At 31.1% G+C, this 24872-nt stretch overlaps 1 protein-coding gene across 2 annotated transcripts in view; it reads right to left on the bottom strand.

Annotated features, from left to right (window-relative positions):
* The window catches only part of LOC145283518 (heparanase-like), a 106526-nt gene that overhangs the window by 772 nt on the left and 80882 nt on the right, over window positions 1-24872 (bottom strand). For both annotated transcript variants that reach the window (XM_080132361.1, XM_080132362.1), the window contains exons 7-9: window positions 20625-20739; window positions 9510-9625; window positions 2150-2299 (exon numbers count right to left, since the gene is read on the bottom strand). In XM_080132361.1, coding sequence (XP_079988487.1) covers window positions 2150-2299; window positions 9510-9625; window positions 20625-20739 — 381 coding nt within the window. The remainder of the gene's footprint in view (window positions 1-2149; window positions 2300-9509; window positions 9626-20624; window positions 20740-24872) is intronic.

The following is a 24872-nucleotide window of genomic DNA, read 5'->3' on the forward strand; positions in this document are numbered from 1 at the left end:
ACTTATAATCACTTATACAGTCATGACAGAATGAGAGCATGCTATCCCTGTGCATTAAATAAGGAGTTCCATTTGAAATCCTGTGCAGATTCAAAAGTCCAGCAGAAAGATTTCTAAATTCGACAAGACACACCTGAAGTAGTTCAGAGGTTACATTGACCAAAACATGAACATAACATTCAAGATGAGAACATTAGTTTGACAAATTCAAATAATACAAATAATTCAGAAATGTATGACATGTTTTTCTTTATTAATTATATGTTTCATTCATGGGTGCATTTGAAGACAAAGTGATTTTGGAAAGTGTTTTTCAACATATTAATTTCATGTTAGGAACAAAAAGTGAAAAACGAACGAAGGTCATATTTATTTATTTTTAAAAATTATTCACGTATTAAATAGTACATAGGAATTTTTCATTCATTAAACTGGTGTCCTTCCCGCCTGGTACAGGCATTAAGTATTCTCTTTCTCTCTCCCATGAGGCATTCATGAATTCATTGTTGCTCATCATTCAGAACTACATTCTCACTGTTTCCTGAAAGTGATGTATTGTTATAGCTTTCTTTGTAGTTGTACAGACAGTAGGCTGCAGTTTCTTTCTATCTGGGCAATTATCGTGATCATTGTGTCGAAAGGAATCTTCTGCACAGCACAAAATATAAAACCGCAAACATAATTATTCCTATTCACTTCTGTATTTTATCAGTCACCTGCTTTCCATGATCTCACATTATCATGATTGAAGTGCTGAAGTGGGTTCTAAACATTGCTCAAGGGTTTCCCACAGACTAGCAGAAGAGAAAAGGTGCATTACTTTTTCTTTTGACAGTAGTGCTGTCCCACTACTAAAATAAGGTACTTATTGTTTAATACATGTCTAAGTTTGCTTTCTTTAATAAGCATTTTGGTGCCAGGCGGTAAAACCCCATACAACGTGTATTCAAGAGTATATAATTTTTAAGAATAAGTCCATGACCGAAAGCAGTTATCATTTGAAAGCAAAAGCAATACAATGTTTATGACTCCAAAATGTTAATCTCTAAGAGGTATCAACAAGGTTCAAAAGTAAAGATGCTTTGTATCTACAAATACATTTTAATACTAATTAATATTTGTCTTAATCCAAAACTTGCATATCTGAAACTGAAAATATACCATCTTTAAATGCTCAAGTCAATTTACTATTTCAGACTGATATGTGATCTTTTAATGCACAATTCAAGAATTGGTAGGGAAAATATAGTATCTTTTCTGCTGCCATTTTATTTTTATGAGACCATCTTCACAGACATTACCTTCTCCTTTGGAGTGGGAGGCAATCTATATTCATTTATCATATATATCAGTGAAAATATACAACCAGAGAGAGTATATAATTGCAAGTATTTTTCATTATTTTTTTAACAATTAATATATACAGCCGTGTCTTGAGGATGTATATAGGTAGTTTTTATACATTAATATTATATACAGTTGACCAGCATCTGTCCCAAACCCAAATTTTATATATATATATATCTAGCAGTAAAGATTAAGTTTATAAGCCAAAAGATACTGTAAACTTGAAGCAAATATAAATATTGATATTTATATAGTAATGCCAACCAAATAAAAAAAAGCTCAATACAACTAAGATAGGAAATAGACTTTGTTATAGAAGAACACAAATTTAAGATTGTAAATTATATTTTACATGAAACTATTAATCAAATAAGATATATTAAAATTTCCTTAAACTGCTAGTTTCAAATGAATACATATATATATACACGTGTGTGTTTGTGTGTGTGTGTGTGTGAAAAATCACAAATTACTAACTGAAATCATTTATATATTCAATCTCATCTTTATTTATGTGTGTGTGTGTGTGTGTGTGTGTGAAAAATCACAAATTAATAACTAAAATCATTTACATATTCAATGTCTCATCTTTATTTCAAGACTTCCTCGGGATGATGAAATAAAGATAAACATTGATAATTATAAAATAGTTTTAGCTTCATTTTTATGTACTGTTTGTTTTCTTGCTTTTGATTGCTAGCATTGGAAAGAAAAAAATATATTCTTATAGTTCTAAAATAATCATATATGTTATATATATCTCTATACAACCTTTTTGACAGCAAAACAAAAAAGTCCTTACGTTGAAAATATCCCATCAGGTCCGTTTGGTTCTAGCATGTAGATATGAAGTTCCTGGTTTGTAGAAAATTGAGATAATTTTAAGTGGACTTCTTCTTGATATAAATTCATCCCATAAAATGTCACAGATTCATTAGTTTGATTTGATTTCCTGTAAAATGAAAAATAATAAACACATAAAATAATCTTGCATTATATTTAGAGGATTGAGATGTTGAGGTTGAAACTGGGTTATTATTAGATTTGAGACTCTTTTTTAAATCCTGTCTAATAAATAGACTAGTAATAGATGCATCATCCCAAATATGCCAAGAATACTCCATGCATGGGCGAATTGTAACTTTGTAACACATATCTTGCTGCTCAACACCTATATTGTCCCCTGTAGACACGGTCCTAAATAGTAACCACTCATAAAATAAAATATGCATCAAGTGCACTTGAAACCCAATCACAACGTAATATTAGGAAAATAAACAAATATTTTACTTGTTTGAAATTCATCACAAATATATTTCAGAGGTTGACTCCATCTTCAGTGTGTTCTTTTGTTTCTATTTTTTTTCCATTTCTTCTTCCTTGCCATGTAGTAAATTTGGAGAAAGAAATTTGTATTGAGCCGCGCGTTGTATCTGGCGGTTGTATTTTGAAATGTTTGAACTGTAAACTCATGTTAAAGTTGTAATATACCTTGTTTGGGCAGAACAAGAGTAAACAAAAATAAAATTCCATGTCAAATAATTGTTTGGATTGGAAATGATTATTTTAATGGCAATTATTCATGTCTAATAATTCTAGGTGATTATAATGAAAAGAGATAAGTTTGAAGTTATAAAACCTCAGAATCTTCCAAAAATTGGTTCTCAGCACACACTAAGAAGGACAGGTCAGTGCAAGAAGGAATTAGTGCCTAGCAAAGAAAGGAACATTATCAATTATCCTCTAGTGGACAGAGACAGAATACTCTTCCCAGCAAGCTCAGCTTAATCAAGCAATTTACCAAGGCTCTAGACAAAGATGGTGACCGCTTCATTTACCTGTGCCAGGCTTATCCAGGATTCACCATGGAGAAGTTAAAAGCTGGCATCTTTGATGGTTCTCAGATCCAGCAACTCATCAGAGATCAAGAGTTTGAAAATTCAATGAACGAAGTGAAACTGAAAGTGTGGAAGGCATTTGTTTTGATCGTGAAAAACAGTGTTGCCAACAACATGCTGACCGCTTATGAGCTGAAAATTGAACATCAAGATATACTACCTATTACCACATATGGACTGGTTTCCCGAGAACCTGGGTCGAATGAGTAAGGAGCAGGGTGAGAAATTCCATCAGAACTTGAAAGAGATGAAGACAAAGTATCAGGGTTGCAGGGATGCAATCATGATGGATGACTACTGTTGGAATCTGAACAGAGAATTCCTTGCCACTGAGCATTTCAGGTGTTTGAAGAAACAGAAATTCAAGCCGTGAAGTTTGAACAATCGTGAAGCAACATGCAATTTATCTGTACTTACCTCTATTAATGCCGAGCATTCAGTTTACAGTAATCAACGTTTCTATCAGCTAATGAATATATGTTGTTGGCAAAACATCTTTTCTCTTAAAAACATATTTAGAATTATATGTGTTGACAAAAATTTGCTGATTATGCCACAAAAATGTAATTGATTTTCTCACAAGATACGTTTTTTTTAATCAACTTAGCACAAAAACCTAACCTGATGAAGAGAAACACATGCAAAAATACTCTAAATCAGTTATAGAAATCTAAACACGGTTGAAAAAGTAAAAAATCGTTGCCGATGTTGTCTCTTGGTTTTACTTTCTTTTTTTTTTTCTCTCATCCTCAGATGACATGAATAATGTTTCTGTGAAAGAGGGGAGAAACTGATGTTTTCTTGTTCTGAATCTAGCCATCTGGCATTCTTAACTTAACTTGAAGTAGTATTTTTTAAGTTCCTTACATTAAATAGTTTTATATCTTGTCTGAAGCAATTTCCATAAAAAAAGAAACAAAAAACAATATTTCTAACAATAACTATATGGGTGGAGGGATTTTTAAAATAGAAATAAAACATAATTATCTCCCTTATATCATTAGAAAAATATCACTTTTTAAAAACCGAAAGAGTTTTATAGAACGTCCACTTACAAAAGAGATGCTGCAAATCTTTTTCTACTTTACCATTATTTCCATAGATGATGCAACCTTTCAAACCTTTCTTTTCTCCTTTAAAGACATTCACAGCAAGAACTTTTCTTGCTATTATAACTTCAAAGAATTGTTTCTTCTTTTTTTCTGTGCACCTTACTTCAAACAATACACAGTATAACCATGTTGGCACACCAGTTCTCATTAGATCACTGAAGTTAAGCAATGTTGAGCCTTGTCAGTACCAGATGGGTGACCAATTTGGAAATATCAGGCACTGTATGTAGGAGGATGTTGACACCTCCCTGCAAGAGTTGCTAAAACCTAACATCGTCATCTCCCCTAATGAGCATATACATTCAACTAAAGACTGCTGACGAATTTCATACTCCCATTTGGAGGAAGCCAATTAAACCCGCCTAGGGTTAGTGCTGCTTTGGATAAATGGAAAACTTCAAATGGAATTTCCGTTAATGAGTTTCTTATCACAGGATTGTGGATGGAACCATGATAGTTTCGAAATCCCATGCTGACAAATATTTGTCACAAACTAATTTTATTTTATATATATTATTCCTTAATTGGAATTTTTTTTTTTTATTTTGAGATGAGCATTTTTATGTAAATTTTATTTTTTTTATTTCGGACTATTAGTCTCATCTTTATGGCCGAAACGTTGTGAACCAATAAAAAACAAACAAACAACAACTAATAAAGATGAGACTAATAGTCCGAAATAAAAAAATAAAATTTACATAATTTTATTTTGTTCATTAATTCCTCATTCTCAATCCACTATAGGCGGCTGAACTTTTTCTCACTGGCACACCGAAGATTGAGGGGCAACCTAATTTTGGCCTATAACCTCCTTCATGGCCATTACGACCTTCCTCGAGATCTCTTCACTCCAGTACCTGAATGTGAACCGAGTGGACATAGCCTGAAGCGGTTTCATCGGAGATTTCGGCCAAATCGACCAAAGCCTCATTTTTCCATTCGCATATCGGCTACCTGGAATATATCGCTTGAGGTTGTCACCCCACCAAAACCAAATCAGTTCAAGGTGAAGTTGAATAGATGCTGATCAATTGTATTTATGACCATCTAAATTTGCGGTGCCTCTTCTTCTCTCTTTGTTCGCTCATCTTCATTTTCTTTTTCTCTTCGTACATTCTTCTTATTGGCAACAAAACATGTTTTAACCTATGAATTGAATATTTTTCCTCATTATATTGCCAATCTTTTCATTTCATTAACGTTTATTCTCGATTGATTTTAAGGAAATTAACAAAAATCAACATTTGATCATATCACTCTTTATTCTGGTGTTGCTTCTCGCTCAAATCAGATCAGTTGAAATATACAGCTAATCTAAATGTTGATCTAAAGTTCAGGTCTAAATTTGAGATACAAAATGGCTTGTTTCATTTAATCTTGTTAAGATTCAACTCATGGATTTCAATCATGTCTTCCTGAGATTCTCGTGGATGGCTTTGCTCTTGAGCAGAAATCAACTCTGAAAGTTCTTGACCTTTCTTTCTCATCAAATCTCTCTTGGAGTTTCTATATTTAATCCACTGCTCTTTCTGATTCTTGTAAAGTCACTGTTCTCTACTGAACTAAACAATTTATCACAACTGGTTATTCTCTATTTCTACAAATCTACTACCAGACATTGTACAGAATAGCACTGTCATATTTGATCTGAAGAAACTGTCTCATTTGAAGGTGCTGGATAATGTGTGATAACCTATCTGTAATCTGATTGATCCATTTCTTCTTATCTGCAGCTTCTTTTTCACAGACGTGATGCTGTTAGTCTTTTCTACAAATACTCTTAAAACATGTGTTCTTCAGTTGTCTGACCTTTTACCTGCTTCCTTTATTTCAGCTCATCTGACTCATTACGATAGTGGTCTTCATTTAAGTTGCTTTTATTATACCTCATTATAATGTAGCTTTTTCTCAATAACACCAGATTTATGGAACTCTCTTCCCACTGACTGTTTTCCTCTTACCTATAGCCTTGATCTTTTCAACACTAAAGTTAAAAAAGATATCAACTGTCTTTGCAATAATCATCTTTCGTTCTTGTTTGCTCCATACATTCTTGTCTAGATCGATTTCCATAAAAAAAGTTGTGACTGATGAGTAAATTAAAAAGTAAAAAAGATTTACATATTTAGAATTACACTTAGTAAAAGAAAATACAGATGCATCTTTATAGTGCATATACTCCTCACAAAACTAAGATGTTATATTGAAAAAAAAATCATGTATATTGATCAAGTATATGTTTCTTATTTAAGAAAATCAAATTTTACAGTTTTTAGCGTTTATTTTTGATAGACACTGATGACCTCTTAAATATGGAGAAATAGATAAATCTCATTATTCGAATAGAGTTATCCACCCTTGAATTTTAATGCAACTTAAAAAAATATGGCGCCTACCATCTGTCCTATCTGGCTAAAAAAAAAATTTGATTTCCTTAAATAAAAAAAATACTTGATCTAGTTACATAATTTTTGGAATATGACCTCTTTGTTCTGTGATGGATATGTACATCATGAAGATTTTTTTGCATATTTTTTTAAAGAGGTGTAATCTATCTGTCTATGTAACTACAATAATATAAAAGGAACTGTATGTGTGTATGTGTGTGTGTCAGTAAGTTCATTTCCTATGGACTCAGAAATGGCTTGGCTGATTTTTAAAAAATTTGATGTCTCTGAGAGCGTTCTTATGTAAGTTTTGCATCAGAATGCAATTGATACATATCGATAATCGATAATCAAAAATGTCCGATTAAAGAAGGGAGTTCTGATTTTGACCCGAGTTAACACTTTTATACAACCTAATATCATAAGTGCATTTGAGAAGTTTTTTCAGAAGCAGAAAAGCCCAGCCTATAAAATCAACTGTAGACTCTTTTATAAGACAGGGGCGTGTTTGAAATGCATGTTTCTGTTTAGAGCACAATTGAACCATGATATTTGACTTTTGTATGTTTAAATTGAATTCAAGTGATTATATAAGAATCATTTCATAAAATCAGCAGTTGCTTTTATAAGATAGGGGTACATCCAAAATGAACGTTTCTGTTCAGAAAATAATTGAACCACAAAACTTGACTTTTACATTTTAAACTTTTTAGTGAAGCCATTATTTAAAGATAATTTTCTAAAATCAACAGTAGATTCTCAAAGCAATGTACACTACAAGAGGCATGTACAATGGGGAAAGGGTCTCTAACTAAAGTAGGTAATCAATCAGTTTGATTATAAAAAATGGTTGATTTCACGATTTCAATGGCAATAAAAGTATTAGAGGGTGGCACATTTGCTGATCCTGATTCAATCCTGGACAATGTTGGGTTTCCTTGCTAGTTCTAAATAAGAAACAAATATTTTTTTGAAACACACACAAAAAAAAACATTGCAAATCCATTTGTGATTAATTTCTACTCAAACGTAAACTGCTACTTACACTAAAATGAGGCTTTATTTCTAAAATTAATCATACACATTTTTTTACAAGAAAGTCACCACTTCTCAAGGCCTAAAGACCACTCGAGAATAAGGGTTTATGAATGTAAGGTGGTAAGGTAGATTGGGTAGAATTCGGATTATTTAAGAGGATGGCACAACAAGAACCTGCTTACATTGAACTAGAAGGCTACAATATTATTGTAATTATCTGGGAAGCAAACTAGTGGAACAGTGTTCTACAGGTGGGCAATTCTAAAAAAATACTTTGTCCATGGAATCTGCATTTAGATCTAAGTACAGATAGAGAGTGGGGAAAATTGTTGATAGTGGTTGTAGCTAGTCATGTTTTTTGTGAAAGTTTAGCAAAGGAGGACTATAGACCTCACGATTTCACGATTCCATTTTCTTTACATTTATTATTTCTTTGTTATTCCCAGCCAACCCTAACCCTCTATCCCATTGCCTCTCCTTACCTTATCCCTCTTTTGTTTCTTTACCAAAAAGAACTCGTTTTGTTTTTGTCTTCTTTTTTTGCGATTTAATCATTATTCCTAGTTTTGTCCTTTTTTTTCTCTCTCGAACCAAAAGTCAATTATTATACGAATTCACGGTTCTTAAACACTCAATAACTGGTAAAAATTACAAAGAATACATTATCTACTATACTAGCCTCGATTAATGGAGAAGAAATCCTAATAGATTAAGGTAATGTAAATTTTTGTCCTAAAGCAGAGAGTTTTGAGAACCGAATTTTCCCCTCGATTCTACTCTCGTGAGGAGGAAAGTAAATAGAAAATGCACACTTTCAAACTTCAGTACTTTTAACTACAATCAACACATAATTATCTCCCTTAGATAATTAGGAATATGTACAGCCTGATAAAAAAAATAAATAATGTTCTATAAATTAAGCCCAGAACACATGTTTTTATTAAGTGTTGACCAGAAAAGCACTATACTTTTACCAGTTAACCAGGATATTTTAGTACCTTCATTATCTCACAGATATCAGACAAACCAAGCCTGAAAGATATCACAACAATCGCATTCAGTTTTGTGAACTCCCAACAGACTAACAAAGAATGTTTGCTATGTTTCTTAATTTCTATTAATATTTTATTAAAAGAGTTCTATTGCTCGTTTAAAAGAGTTCTATTGCTCGTTTTTTTTTTCCTTACAATTAAAATTTTTGTGTTTTTACGTCTAAAGTATGCTAATGTTGTTATTGTTGTTGTTAAATGCATGAGGAGTAAGAGAACTCAGCTCACTGACTCTTTGTGTTTATCAACAATAACAGCATGCCTTTCACATAACACAAGGATTTTACTTGCAAGGAAAAACTTTTTAAAAAAGCAAGCAATAGAGATCTTTTGCTCTCTGACGATGGACCTGATATGATGAGAAATTAATAAAAAATGTTTTAACTTTAAAAAACGAAACAAAGAAAGAAAGAAATGGGATAGCGTTTTTCTTCCTTAAATAAGTTTTCTTCCTTTTTTTAATACAATTTTTGCATCTTGATGTGTTCTAAAAACAGTTTTATCTGTTTATTCAAAGTTTTTATATCAAGTTTTTATTTGGAATACGATTTTAATCAGTATTTTTCTCATATATAAGCACCAACATTTCTCTGGTACAATTTTGAAACAACAAAATAAACAAATAATCAAGATTAACAAAATGATAGACAGCAAGGTATAAAATCAAGTTACTCTTACCCATTTTTTTGAGTGCAGTGAGCATACAATCTCACTTTTCTTTCTTGATCATCAATGCTTACATCCAGAACTTTGTTTCCAACCAATTTTTTGAAGATGAAGCTAAGCCAATAATCCTTGAAGCAAAACAAAAAGATAAATAAGAGAAACCTAAACATATACAATTTACACTGATTCATATATAACGTTCGTATTTCATCAATGAGACTAGGATGCAAACTTTTTGAAAAGATCGTTTTCTATCAGTTTTTTTTGTATAGCTTTAACTTAAAATTGATATCAGTCTTCTGCCTTAAAAACAACATGAACAAAATTATTAGTATCCTTTTTCTAAATACTAAATAATCTATGCTCAGCTAAAAGTAAAAACTACAAAACAAACGCCCACAAAGTTGGTGTAGTCTTGAACAGCACGGTTCTGTATGAATTATATCTAAAACTTTAAAAATATTATTCAATCTTTGGGAATCACCTGGGTTAGGTTTCATTGGAATTTTTTTTTTTTAACTATTTCCGATGTTATCAATTAAATAAAGCAAATGTGAAAGACTTATCATTATTTTCATTAAAACATGAGGAAGACAGAAGTTTTAATGTAAAGATGTTAATTTTAAATCTCTTCTATTTTATTTTTTTCTATGGACTCAGGACAACGTCGAGTAACCCTGCTAGTTACTATATAAAAGGAAAAATAATTCCAGATTGAAAGGACCAATTATATGTCCAATGTTTTAATGGTGCAGTTTAGTCAATAATCCTAAAAAGAAAAAGAAAAAAAAAAAAAAAAGAAACCTAAGCATATACAGTTTACACAGATATAAGGTCTCTAATTATCTTTTTCTGTTACAGAATAAAAAGTCATAAGATAAATAAATATACAACAAATAAATGTTACCAAAGACAAGATATGTTATTTTTGTGCCTATTTGAATTAGTTTATTTGTGGTTTAACATATTCAAAAGCGTCTTTTGGTTCAAACAAACAGAATCAATGTAATACAGCTTCTTATTCCAGTAGCTTCTTTTCTTCTTTTCAAGGACTGCAAGGTTATGGAACTCTTTTTCTGCTCACTGTTTTCCTTCTACTTACATGCTTGATCTTTTTAAGACTAAGGTCAACAGGTATCTCCTGGCTTTGCAATAATCAGCTTTCGGTATTGCCCCGTCATAAATTATGCTTAAAAATAATTTAATTCATGCAGATTTCCTATTTAGTATTACAGAGCCAATTCTCTATTAAATATTATATTGTACCTAATATATATAGCAATCATTTCAAAAGATTAAAAAAAAAAAATGAGTTGGTTGCCATCAGCTAGAATCAAAACCAAAACATTTAATATTCCAACCACATTCCCTACTTTGAGCTATTAGCATATAAGAAAGATTTAAAATTAAACTACTTCAAGCTAAGAATGAATTTGCACACGCTCAAAAGTAATACAAATATGCCGGCAAGTTAAAATCAACATTTTTATATTTCAACTTGCCAACATATTTCTGTATATGTTATTCATCCATCCAAACAAGTTTTACTCATTATAAACCATCTTTGGCGTATGATTACTATTTCCTATTAATTTCAGTGTTATGTGACCAGTAGTTTAAGAGTTTATCAGTTTAATATTTATGCAAGTACATACATACATACACAATTTTAAATTTGTTTACACAGTTTTAAATTTCAGTTATTATATTCTTCTGCGGTAGTCATAAATACCAACTTAGTTTCTTGGAGAAAATTCCCTGCTAGGCAACTTGGTTACACACTGACTAATCAGGGCACATTAATTTCATTTGCATCCTGATCAGACAATGCAAACAACACTGCAAACAACGATCAAATACATCCTTTCTTTCTCTCCTGTCCTTGTCTACTGGATGCTCAAACATCAACGACTTTTGCTCAAACATAACTACTGATAGACTTTCAAAGAACTTTCTATTTTCCTTTTCTTCACTTGGATCCTGTCCAATTTTCTTTCACCTAGACTAAGTGGTATTTGATGCCTCTGTTCAGTCTCAAAATACAAAGGACACCCCCTGTAGAGAAACTGCACTTGTAATTGTGAGGCAAGGATTGCGCAATCCTCACGCCTCTCCTGAATCAGCACTGTTTGATTCTAGTGACAAGGAGAAGTCCAGAATGGCTGGAAACATTGCCAAAATAAGCAGAGAGCACATACAGCACCTGGAAGTCCGAAATGGTCACCATTTAGTACTGAACAGGATCAACGTAGCTTAACTTCAGTGATTCAGCTTGAGCTGGCTTGGCAACATGATTATGCCATATACTGAAAAATATTAAATAAATCCTGCTGTTGTAGTCATAAATAATACTTTAGTTTTCCTTTTATGTAACGTTTTTGATTGTATACTTCTAATACATAGAAGTATGTTTCATTTCCAGACTTCAATCTAAAAACAAGTTATCTCCCTAGCTGACTTTTATTTTTAGCTGATTATTTAAAAATATTTCATATTAGCAGTCGTCTGTGCTAAACTCAGTAATTTTTTTAATAAATTGTAGTAAAAGCACTATGATATTGCCAGGAACATGGTACAGCAATATCAAAAGAAAATTGGGTTAGTAAGAAACAGTTGGATTTATCAGCTTAAATGCTACTTTAACTTTGAAAATTCAAGAAGATTTATATGTTAGATTGAAAGTGTTTAAAAACAACTCTAAGTCTGTAATAGTTTTAAGTTAAACAAAATAACAATTTTTTTTTTTTTTGTTATTGTAGTGAAATCCAAAAATCAAAATATTGAATTTTAATCAAGACCAATGGTACTCACTTAATCTTCATATCGAAATTTGTAACATATCCATATATGCAAAATTTGGAAATTGTTTAAAAAGTAGTTTGGCCTTGAAAAATTTTATTTGGTCAATTTTGAAAATAAGTTTTATATACAAAAAAAGTTAATCCCTCTAAATTTTGAAATAATTTATTTTTTCTCCAACACGTAATCGCCTAAAAACAAAAGGATCCTATAGTATGTGCACAGTGGGTTAAAGGGTGGAAATAAGGAAAAATCTTCAATCAGCCTTTGGATCAGTTTATCTTTAGATCAAATGCCATAAAAACGAGATCTTTACCGTAAGTATTTCTCAAGTTATGGCATTTTTAATTTGGCAGACGCGACAAAAAATTTTCGATTTTAATTTTTTATCTGAAAATTTTTTGTTAGATCACCATATTTTGAAAATTGGAACAATGAAGTCACAAATGTGTTACAAGGTCACTTTAAACTTACATATCGACCATTAAACAATTATAGTTGGTATCCATATCACTTTCATCCTGTAGTTTTGAAGTATTTTTTCGAAAAAGCACTTATTTTTCATAAATTCACACCAAAAATGTACAAAATCTAGTCATTTTTTCAGGATTTTTAATGTCAAATTTCATCTTCCAAGAAAACCCCCCAAAAACCAGGGTCTGGCACATACTAAACCATATATGATCCAGAAAGCTCTATATGATCAGTTTGAAATATTTTTTTGCCAGTTCCCGGTTTAGAAAATATATTGAGATTAAAAACATGAGTATTTTCAAATTTTAGTGAATTTGTTCACCAATTTCATCATTTTTCGAGAATATTCATCCATATCGACGAAGCTCAATGTTATGCTTGATCACTTGTTTTCATTTCTTTTTTTTTTTCTTGCAAATGGTAAACTAGCAGTTAGGCACCCTCTAGAACCTTTTTCCTTTCAAAATCAGCTGTAAATGAATTCAGAAATACTAAAAAGTTACAACTTTTGCTGGATTTTGGGTTGAAAAAAATAAAAAAAATCAAGTTACAGCTGCAAAAAATTATGGATAAACATCTAATCCCTGATGATTGCCTTTACAATACACTGGTTAACTGTGTATAAGGTTTTACACGAATTTAACAAGTCTCCTAACTGAAACATTGGTCTAAAACACAAATACAATAAATCTCTATGCAGAGTATTGCCTTCTATTCACATAATTAGAGAAACATGTTTGAACATTTGAAATACATCCAGATATAAAGATAGGATGATAAAAAAAAAAATATCGATGTACAGTTTTATTTCAAGTAAAAATTGAACAAGGTCTTATAAATCCATGTTTTATTCAAGTAGAGACTGAAAAAGTCCTTCTTCTAGAGCAAGAGGTCCTTCTTTGATATGGCGCTCTGGACAATAGTGTGTTGAGTGCCCTCTCACTTGACACTCTTTGCAGTAGGCCTTTCCTTTTGCTCCCTCGAAATTAACAATTGGATCAGATTCTAGCCATAATATGTTGAGGGTATCCTCAAAGTTACTCTGCTGACTGATTTTCCTTGAGAATTTGGTTCGAATACCACAGAGAATGTTGTTATTTCCCTCTAAACCAGACTCGTCCAGGGATCCCAAACCAAAGCCCTCATTCAACATCAGTTCCCAGGAATGTGCCAAAACTTTATGAAGTGATGGTGTGATACTAATCCAAGGAGCAGGTAAATTGCTATTAATTTCTCTTGGAAATTCACTCAAGAGAAAAATATTCAGATCAATACAAAACTGCCTGTATACCTCAATGTTGATCTTTTTCTTTGAGCTCATGATCCACAAAATTACTGACAATTTCATGCTAAACTCCGACATCCAATGTTGGTAGCGATCATTCAAAGTTGATATCATACTGGAACGAATAGTGCTACAATGTAAAAATCTTCTAGCTGTATTATCGATAGTTGTGTTGCCACTCTTCCCAGTTGAATTAGCAAAGTTCCATCAAATTTCTCGCAAATTTAGAAGAAGCAACTGCTGCAGTTCCTCTTTGGACCTTTTGAGGAACAGATTGCTGTTTGCCTTAGCCTCAGTCCATTCAAATACACCAGCATGAATATGAACTATGCATTGCATGAACATATCAGTGCATCTGAGTGAGCACTGCATGAACATATCAGTGAGCTTCGTTTGCAGCAATTGGGCTAGTTGTAATGCCAGTGCAGATTTGGTAGTCATTCCTCTGCTTACGAATTGTGTCATCATCGGACTTTAATTCATTGAAAATATTGTGAAGATTTTTAACACTTCTTGTAATTTCAATCCCTGACTGAATGAGCAGTTGATCAAAAGGTCAGTTTTTGTGAACTCACACAGGTTGCAGTATGCACCACCAAGCCCCAGGTATAAATTAGATGCCTTGCAATCCATCATGTAGAATGCACATGTTGCCTTGACTTTGATCTGTTTTGACTTCACATTCAAAACAAATCCATCATCCTTTGCTGTTCCAATATCCTCATTAAATATCGCTTGAGACTACAAGGACGGTGAAGTTTCCTTACCAGTCTGAATCATCAGAGAACGTTGTTTCTTGGGTATATTTTCCAAGATGCGATTTGCAGTGAGGCTCAAAGCAGGTAGAAGTTTGAAGTGCACACCAACATGAGGTTGTGGGAGGTTGGTTATAGCAGGAGTGATTTCATACTGGACTTGACGCAGATGTATCCATGCTGGGAGAATGTTGAAACCGCCAGACTTCAAAACACATTTGAGATTAGTCCTTTTTATCAGTACGTCTAGTCAACAGCAACCCCAAAATTCTAGATTCAGTGATATTTTCCTCTTTTGCTAATGCCTGCACTTGCTTCCATAGATCATCAGTTCGAGTTTTCTGCTGTTTCCTGCTTCCAAGCTCATCTAATGAGTTCCTCTTATTGTTCTTCCCCTGATCCTCATATGATGGAATTGATAATACAGTCGCCTCTTTCGCGAAACCAGCAAGTTCTTTCCAATCTACTTTAATGTGTTTATCATGGATTTGACGTTTCTTCCTTGTATGGCAGTTCTTTAAACATGGTCTCATTGAGTCAACTTAACATTGTGTGATAACTGGAAGAGTTCAACGAGTCTCTTTAGATCAGTCTTGGCTTTAAATTTTTGGTCTTCCTCAATCAATATCTTGAATGCATCCAATTCAGTAACAGACACAGTCATCTTTCATAATTTCTATGCTGAAATGAAAAATGACACAATATGTTGCACAAGTGAACTTAATGAAATACACACATTTCATCTGGATTATAAATTTGCTTTCTCTCGAGTGCCACCAAACTTTCTATTTATATGTCAATGTAAACATCCTAATTGAGAGCTTATCCAGATAAATGTGCAGTGGAATTTCCATAGAGATGGCATATCACCATGGAATTACATCTTTATCACCATGGAATTACATCTGTATCACCATGGAATTACATCTTTATCACCATGGAATTACATCTGTATCACCATGGAATTACATCTTTATCACCATGGAATTACATCTTTATCACCATGGAATTACATCTGTATCACCATGGAATTACATCTGTATCACCATGGAATTACATCTTTATCACCATGGAATTACATCTGTATCACCATGGAATTACATCTTTATCACCATGGAATTACATCTTTATCACCATGGAATTACATCTGTATCACCATGGAATTACATCTTTATCACCATGGAATTACATCTTTATCACCATGGAATTACATCTGTATCACCATGGAATTACATCTTTATCACCATGGAATTACATCTTTATCACCATGGAATTACATCTGTATCACCATGGAATTACATCTTTATCACCATGGAATTACATCTTTATCACCATGGAATTACATCTTTATCACCATGGAATTACATCTGTATCACCATGGAATTACATCTTTATCACCATGGAATTACATCTTTATCACCATGGAATTACATCTTTATCACCATGGAATTACATCTGTATCACCATGGAATTACATCTTTATCACCATGGAATTACATCTGTATCACCATGGAATTACATCTTTATCACCATGGAATTACATCTTTATCACCATGGAATTACATCTGTATCACCATGGAATTACATCTGTATCACCATGGAATTACATCTTTATCACCATGGAATTACATCTGTATCACCATGGAATTACATCTTTATCACCATGGAATTACATCTTTATCACCATGGAATTACATCTGTATCACCATGGAATTACATCTTTATCACCATGGAATTACATCTGTATCACCATGGAATTACATCTTTATCACCATGGAATTACATCTTTATCACCATGGAATTACATCTGTATCACCATGGAATTACATCTGTATCACCATGGAATTACATCTTTATCACCATGGAATTACATCTGTATCACCATGGAATTACATCTTTATCACCATGGAATTACATCTGTATCACCATGGAATTACATCTGTATCACCATGGAATTACATCTGTATCACCATGGAATTACATCTTTATCACCATGGAATTACATCTTTATCACCATGGAATTACATCTTTATCACCATGGAATTACATCTGTATCACCATGGAATTACATCTTTATCACCATGGAATTACATCTGTATCACCATGGAATTACATCTGTATCACCATGGAATTACATCTGTATCACCATGGAATTACATCTGTATCACCATGGAATTACATCTTTATCACCATGGAATTACATCTGTATCACCATGGAATTACATCTGTATCACCATGGAATTACATCTTTATCACCATGGAATTACATCTGTATCACCATGGAATTACATCTGTATCACCATGGAATTACATCTGTATCACCATGGAATTACATCTTTATCACCATGGAATTACATCTGTATCACCATGGAATTACATCTGTATCACCATGGAATTACATCTTTATCACCATGGAATTACATCTGTATCACCATGGAATTACATCTTTATCACCATGGAATTACATCTGTATCACCATGGAATTACATCTGTATCACCATGGAATTACATCTGTATCACCATGGAATTACATCTTTATCACCATGGAATTACATCTGTATCACCATGGAATTACATCTGTATCACCATGGAATTACATCTTTATCACCATGGAATTACATCTGTATCACCATGGAATTACATCTTTATCACCATGGAATTACATCTTTATCACCATGGAATTACATCTGTATCACCATGGAATTACATCTTTATCACCATGGAATTACATCTTTATCACCATGGAATTACATCTGTATCACCATGGAATTACATCTTTATCACCATGGAATTACATCTGTATCACCATGGAATTACATCTTTATGGAACTCAAAAGATAATGACAATCTTAGCCAGAAAAACTAGAAATGCCTGAGAGTGCATAAACGATAATCAAATCGCCCTTCCCCCGGGCCGGCCCACTCTCCTAATTCTAGTGACTTAAATTGGGAATGCTGAAACAAAAGCATTATGACCAAAAAACCTTTCCAACCACATGCAGGTTTTTTACCTCAAAAGCACACTAAACACAACGCATAGCAAGCACACCGCTTGCAAATCCCAAACACAGAAACAAATTTGAAATGTTTATCAATTTCTGTAGTGGCGGGAAAAAAGTACTAGTAAATTACTGAGTAAAGAACACACAATCGGATTGCAAAATGGCTGGGTGTGTTGGCTGGGCATCAAGTGATCAATCAAGTGGTGCTGCTACCATAGAATTATGAAATTATGTGTATAGTCTTCAGAAAAAAATTGAAAATTATCAGCATTTCAATCTTAGACGTAGGGTCATGAAAATACCGATATTTTGATTTCTGTTCTATGCTTGAAATACACCTCAAAAATGGATTCCTTGTCAAGTTTTACTATAATAACAACTGTTCCTAGTCAATTTATATTTGTATTTAATGAATCAAAAGTGAATTTGCCCAAAATCGGTTGTTTAACCCACTGTGATGTGTGTGTTGGGGGGGGGGGGGGTACTTGCTTTAAAAATATAAAAATGATAAAATGTATTATTAATATTCCATAGTGCAAGTGTTTTTATCTAAAAAAAAATTAATTTATCCAAAAACATAAAAAACATATGATTTCAATTTCATAGGAAATGACACAAATCTCTGGGAGTTAATATCTTCAATAAAGCGCAGAGTTAACATTTTAAATCATTTAATACAGCCATTTTTAGTTTGTATAAATATTTATATAGAACATTTTCCATTTGACCATTTTTGTTGAAAAATTTGATTTTAAATATTTGGTAACTGGAGTTACTTCTCTTGTTTATATGTTATTCAAAACAATATGGCTGGCCTTTTTTTTTTTTTTAAATACAGAATTTTTGTAATAATGTAAAAATATTTAACTAATTGCAATATGACAATTAAGTAACATTTAATAATTGAATAAGCTTATTGTTGAAATCGACAAAAAAAATAAGTAGCTTTCATTTTTTTTTTTTAATGAAAACTCAATTTTTCCGCTGCCAGATTTCGTTACAATACCAAAAAAGAACCAAATTTTCTTACAATTTTACGTTTGTTTCTCCTTTGAAAGAAATTCTTTTTTCCCCTTGTTCAAAAGTGAATGCTTGTATTCAACATCTACTTATAAACTTTCATTTTGAACAGATTGTTTCAAGACTCCAAAATTACTTTGGATTTTTTTATTCAATCATTCATGATCATCATCATATTCAACACTAGTTTTAAATGCTGGCATGTACTGGACATGATCACATTAATTACGATTAGTTTTTAACATATGACTTCATGTATAAATTTAACTGATTAAATTAATTAAGTATTACTAGCATTTTGAGATATCGTACGAAATTTAAGATGATATTAGAAATTTAAGATGATATTAGAAATTTAAGATGATATTAGAAATTTAAGAAAGTCATATATATTTTGTTTTTTTGTTGTTGTTTTTTAAAACATTTATTTGTCTTAAGAAATTAATGAACAAACTTTTAACCAAGGGAAGTCTGTCTAAAGCGTTTTGTTTTTGGTCAATAATTTTTACATCAGAGATATAATAATCTCTCCAGTATGAAAGTTCATCACATGATGGTCTATACTTGTGCCACACATGGCTTACATGACATTGCTAATACAAATCATTGTGACTTTTGAAATTTTAAATATTAAAAATATGAGTAAAATATATAGTAAAAATATAAATAAGCCAAAAACAATATTTTTTTTCTGTAAAATTAAAATAAGTTTTAATTTAAAACTATTTAATTTGCTTATAAGTATTTTAAGAAAATTAATTTAAATTTTACAAAATTCCCAATCTATATACCTATAAAGTTTACTTTTTTCTCACTCTGACATTGATATAAAAGGCCTACTTTTTCTATTTAAAACTTATTAAAACAAATCTTTTAATATACTCAGTCATGGATATGTGAGCGACTACATGAAGGTTTACTAATTTGCATATCACTTGGAAAAACGAGTTTTAAATTATTATTCATTTTGTATGGTTTCTTATTAGATGATTAGTTTAATTTCACTGTGAATTCTTTTTATGCATAGTTTCTACATAATTGTGTAGAATTTAACATGAAAACTTTCTAGTGGATGATATAGAAGTGACATTGTGTGCAAAAAGTCTCTACCAAACTCCACTTTGAATATCTGAAGAGTTGAAATTTGATATATAAGGGGCTTGGACCTGTAATACACTTTCGATTTGGTTTTTAGTCAGCAAAAATTGCTGCTCTGGGTCAAAATTAAAAACAAAACAGTTGACCTTGGCAAGATAAGTTAAATAAAATATTGCTGTTACTATTATTTTTATGCATGCAAAAAATTAAATATTTATTGCACAGAATCACTTAATTTTAAAACTTTTGGTAGCTTAGATGGTACCAACACTGGAAAGATATATAATGACTAAGGTTGGAGTGCTAATCATTCTGGTTTTGATTCTAATGAATAATATCCAAGACGTATTTTTTATAACTTTTGAAATCATTATTATATGTTGGATAATAATCAATAAAAAATTGATGCAATGATAATAAATAACAAATCCACAAGAATTAAAATATTTCTGGGTATTATACGACTGGGTAATGCAACTTAGCCTATTAGTTATAAAAAAAAGATAATTTGTTACAAAAAATAATAAACAAAGGAAGTTGTCAGTGTTTGAAGTTAATCAACATAATTTTCCAGGTATGAGGTATCTAGTTTAATTTCAATTTTGTTTTTTCGTTAAACATAATGAAAAGAAAAATATCTCCTGGTCCAAAGTTAATAAAAGAAATAAGAAAGAAAAGAAAAGCAAATACTTACCGGTCGCGGGTCAAGAGTTCTAAAATCAATCAGGGCATAGTGTCCTTTATAAAAAGATTGCCTCATCACAACAGAAATCCCATTGCGAGCAGACAAGCCGAGTTTATCCATCCACCTAAAAGATATATGATTAAAAGATGATTATTTCATACTAGCATACAAATTAGTGTTGGGACGATTTCTAATTTTTATACGATTCCGATTCCAGGAAAATATTGATTAACGATTCCGATACCAAGTACGATTCCGATTCCGATTCCTAGGGAATTTATTGTTTTGAAATATACCAGGTAGTTTTATACTTATGGTCGGTAGTTCCCAAATATGTTCCCTAACTTTGGAAGAGATATTTTATGTCTACACCGTCGTGTTTTGGTTTAAATAAAATTATTATATAGTAAACTAAACGGAAAAATTAGCAAAATTTATTTTAGAGAAAATTTATTTTACTTAATTGGAATACAGAAAAAAAAAACTCAAAGAAAATAGAATTTATCCTTCAGAGAAAACACAAATAAAATAGAATTTATATAACAGAACAAAAACAAGAAAATTAGAGAATAAATACACACGATTCATTATTTTGGTCCTCATAATTAACAGATTTAATGAATTAAATAAAAAAAATATAGCGGAAGAGAAAGAAAATATATACTAATTAAATATAAAAAAGTTAAATATTTGATTTAATAATTTATAAATGAACGTGCGTGATGAAAAAAAAACAATATACCACGTGACATGGCGCCGTAGATACAAAATAACCTTTCCAAAGTTAACGACCATATATGAGAAATACCATTAATCGAAAGTTTTTGTGTTTTATACCAAAAGGTAGGTATAGCGAAAAGTTACAATTAAAGGAATTTCAAAAACGATTTTTTATTTAGCTATTGATAGTTGTATTTGTGACGGCAGTTCTTCAGACCTCCATAATTCACAAGGAGTAGTTAACACCTATTATTTTTTCTTACTTTTTCATTGCTTTTACACGTTGTTTCTCACGTGAAGAATACGTTTAGCCAAACTAATTTTGAAATAGGGTATATCAAAGGAACACATATAAAAATGATACCACTATAAAAAACAAATGAAATACTAGATAAAATTGAGCAAACATAATTACCAAAATTACAGAAAAAGATAAAAAAAAAAAAAAAACAAAAAATGGTGAAGTTTGTTGAGTGAAATGAATTATTGAAAGAAAATTAATTGAACTAATAGAAATGTTAAATAAAAAAATGTCACATTTCAATATTTTTTTAATAATTAAATTCTCAGGGTTGTCGAAATTAAAAATTAAGTGATTTTTTTTATTAGACTTCTTTCGAAGCTTGTTACCTTGAAAAATACATTTAAAACCCTGTTTTTTTAAATAAATTGAAAAATAAATGCAATTAAAAAAATTTAATTGATAATTGAAACTTTAAAAAATATTAAACATTGAAAAATTACTTATCTCACAAATTAACGTCCAATAAAGTAGATCCAGTCTTCATACAGGAATTTGGTTATAATAAATATATCTTTCCCAAACTTAAAAATTAAATTTTTTTTTTGAGAGAGAGAGAGAGAGAGAGAGAGAGAGAGAGAGAGAGAGAGAGTGCTTTAAAATCGCTGGGGAGTGCCGTCTAAAATTTTAAAGAAGTAAATTTTAGGAGTTTAGTGCCTTTCAAAGACGGTTATCATAATTTATTATCATCATTTAATTTCCATTTTTTCCTCCCCCCCCCACACCTTTCCACGTGGTTCAGTAGTTAACCAGTGCTCCTGTTGCTGTCAGTCAGCTATCTTTACCTAAGTTTTAATTTCTAGTTAAAAGAATTTTTCATGAATGGAATCAGCATTTTTAAAAATTATTTTTTTAGTTGTATATATTGTATTTACTCTTTGAAGTTAAGGAGGGTTAAAAAAAATGGTGACACCTAGATGGTGACGTAGGCAAAAAAAAAAAAAAAAAGACACTGCGATTTCGACCCTCACTAATAAAACTGCTCTGAGTGACTAGTTGGTAATTTTTGTTCCTTTTCTTTTTTATTTTGCTCCTCCAATTTATTTGGATGCTTCATAGTTAAATGTTTTAACATGTTGGTTGTGGTCATGTTAGATGGTTTTATTCCTCGCGATATTTTAATTTGACAGACTTTGCAAATGGCTTTCAACTCATCATCTTCAAAAAGACTTTTTTTTGGACTTTGGGCCATATTAGAAAATTCAGTTTATCTGTAAACAAATAATTTACTATTAAATTTTGTTTTAAAGCTAGTCACTTATTTGGATAATTAATTGAAAATAATCCGCTAAAAAAGACAAAAAGAAAAAAATATAAAGGGATGGGGCGGTAAATTGTACCAACCGGTAGTTAACAAAAAAAACTTATAGAATTTAATTTTTGAAACCAATGTATAAAAGTTTACATAATGAAATGCAAATATGCATTTTCGGGTTTGTATTACTGTACACATAGATTCGAAAAAGTTGTCAAAAAACAAATATATAACAAACAAATATTATCAAAGGCAAGATAAGTTACTTTTCTACCAAACTGGGTAATTTATTTTGTTTTTATTCAATCTAACATGTTTATTCAGCTCGAAAAACATGCAGTGTTTACCGATGTATTGGAAAATTCAAAATGGCGCCCGACACTCTCTTTAACATGGTAAGTTCGGGAAAACGTGTTATAAATAATAAACTAGACAAAATACTATTAAAAAACACCGAATATATGTCAAAATATATCATGGTAACATATATTGAGCGAGTTTCTAGCAGTATTTTGTCTAGTTTATTATTTATAACATCTTTTCCTGAACTTACCGTGTTAAAGAGAGTGTCGGGCGCCATTTTGAATTTTCCAATACATCGGTAAACATTGTATGCTTTTCGAGCTGAATAAACATGTTACATTGAATAAAAACCCAAAAAATATATCCAGTTAGGTAGAAAAATAACTTATCTTGCCTTTGATAACATTTATTTGTTATATATTTGTTTTTTGACAACTTTTTCGAATCTATGTGTACAGTAATACAAACCCGCATTTTCTTTTGAATTTTTTTTTTTGGTTGACTGTGTTCAATTCACACATGGTTGATGCGGTTCAATATTGCTAAACTATAAGTCCTTAGTAAAATTCTATTTATAAATACTTTTTAAAATTAAATTATTTAATTAATCGTAAATATTATTTAGACATAAAAATTAATTGATTAAAAAACCTTTAAAATATATATATTAATTTCTTTTTCGTTCGGCAAAAAACTGCGCAAAACACTTCTAATTTTCAATTTAAAATTCTAGAAAAAAGATTATATTATTCTGCTTTTAATATAATCAAATTCAGGGTTTTATCTTTCTGGAGAAAAAAAAAATAATGGATTTTATTTCAATGAAATTAAAAAAAAAAAAAACTTGACTGAATTGAATTAATTACCTTTAAATTAACGAAGGGGTTATTTAATAACTTTAGGTTTGGAAGAGATAGGTATGGGGTCGATTTTTTTTAAACTTCAAAAGAAACCGACTACTGTCAAAACTTTGCGAAATAATACAACGTGATCAATTTCATTTTAGAGATATTTCTTTTAAAAGCCTTCTTTTAAAAAAAGAAAAAAAAAGTATATTGTTCTATTAAACCTTTTACTGTTTAAATAATTTGACTTTGCTCGTTTTATTTTAAGAAAATATAAGTTGAAAAAGCATTTTCATTCACTATTAGAAGATTTGTCAGTAAAAAAAAAAAACAATCGCCAAAAAGATAAGCGTTTTTTTTATTTTTACTCGCAATGTAGAACCCTGCATACTTCTTTTCAAGTTAACTCTTTTGTAGCTTTGATTACAATAGATCTGAATCAATGAACCTTGTAAGGGAGGGGCACTAAGCATTGCCCTGTTAATAATGAATTTCTTTGGTTTCTTTTTATTTCTCTCTTGCGGTTAGAAATATCAGGAATTTTTTTTCTTTATTTCAACATCAGACTAAAGAATCGTAATGAAGGAATCGGAAAATTAAGGTATTTTTTAACGATGCGATTCCGATTCCGATACCTCCCAAAATACACGATTCTTACGATTAACGATTCCGATTCCGATTAATCGTCCCACCACTAATACAAATGTCATTGGATTTACTATATTTTGGAAGCTTATCTTTTATTCTTATTCATATATAAATATGAAAGATAGGGCAGAAATTCAGGCAAAAATTTAGATGTAGTATCTGTTCTGTCCTCAATTGGAAGAGTA

The sequence above is a fragment of the Euprymna scolopes genome, chromosome 8 (genome assembly GCF_053919585.1).
Source record: "Euprymna scolopes isolate OS-2025 chromosome 8, ASM5391958v1, whole genome shotgun sequence".
Taxonomy (NCBI): domain Eukaryota; kingdom Metazoa; phylum Mollusca; class Cephalopoda; order Sepiida; family Sepiolidae; genus Euprymna; species Euprymna scolopes.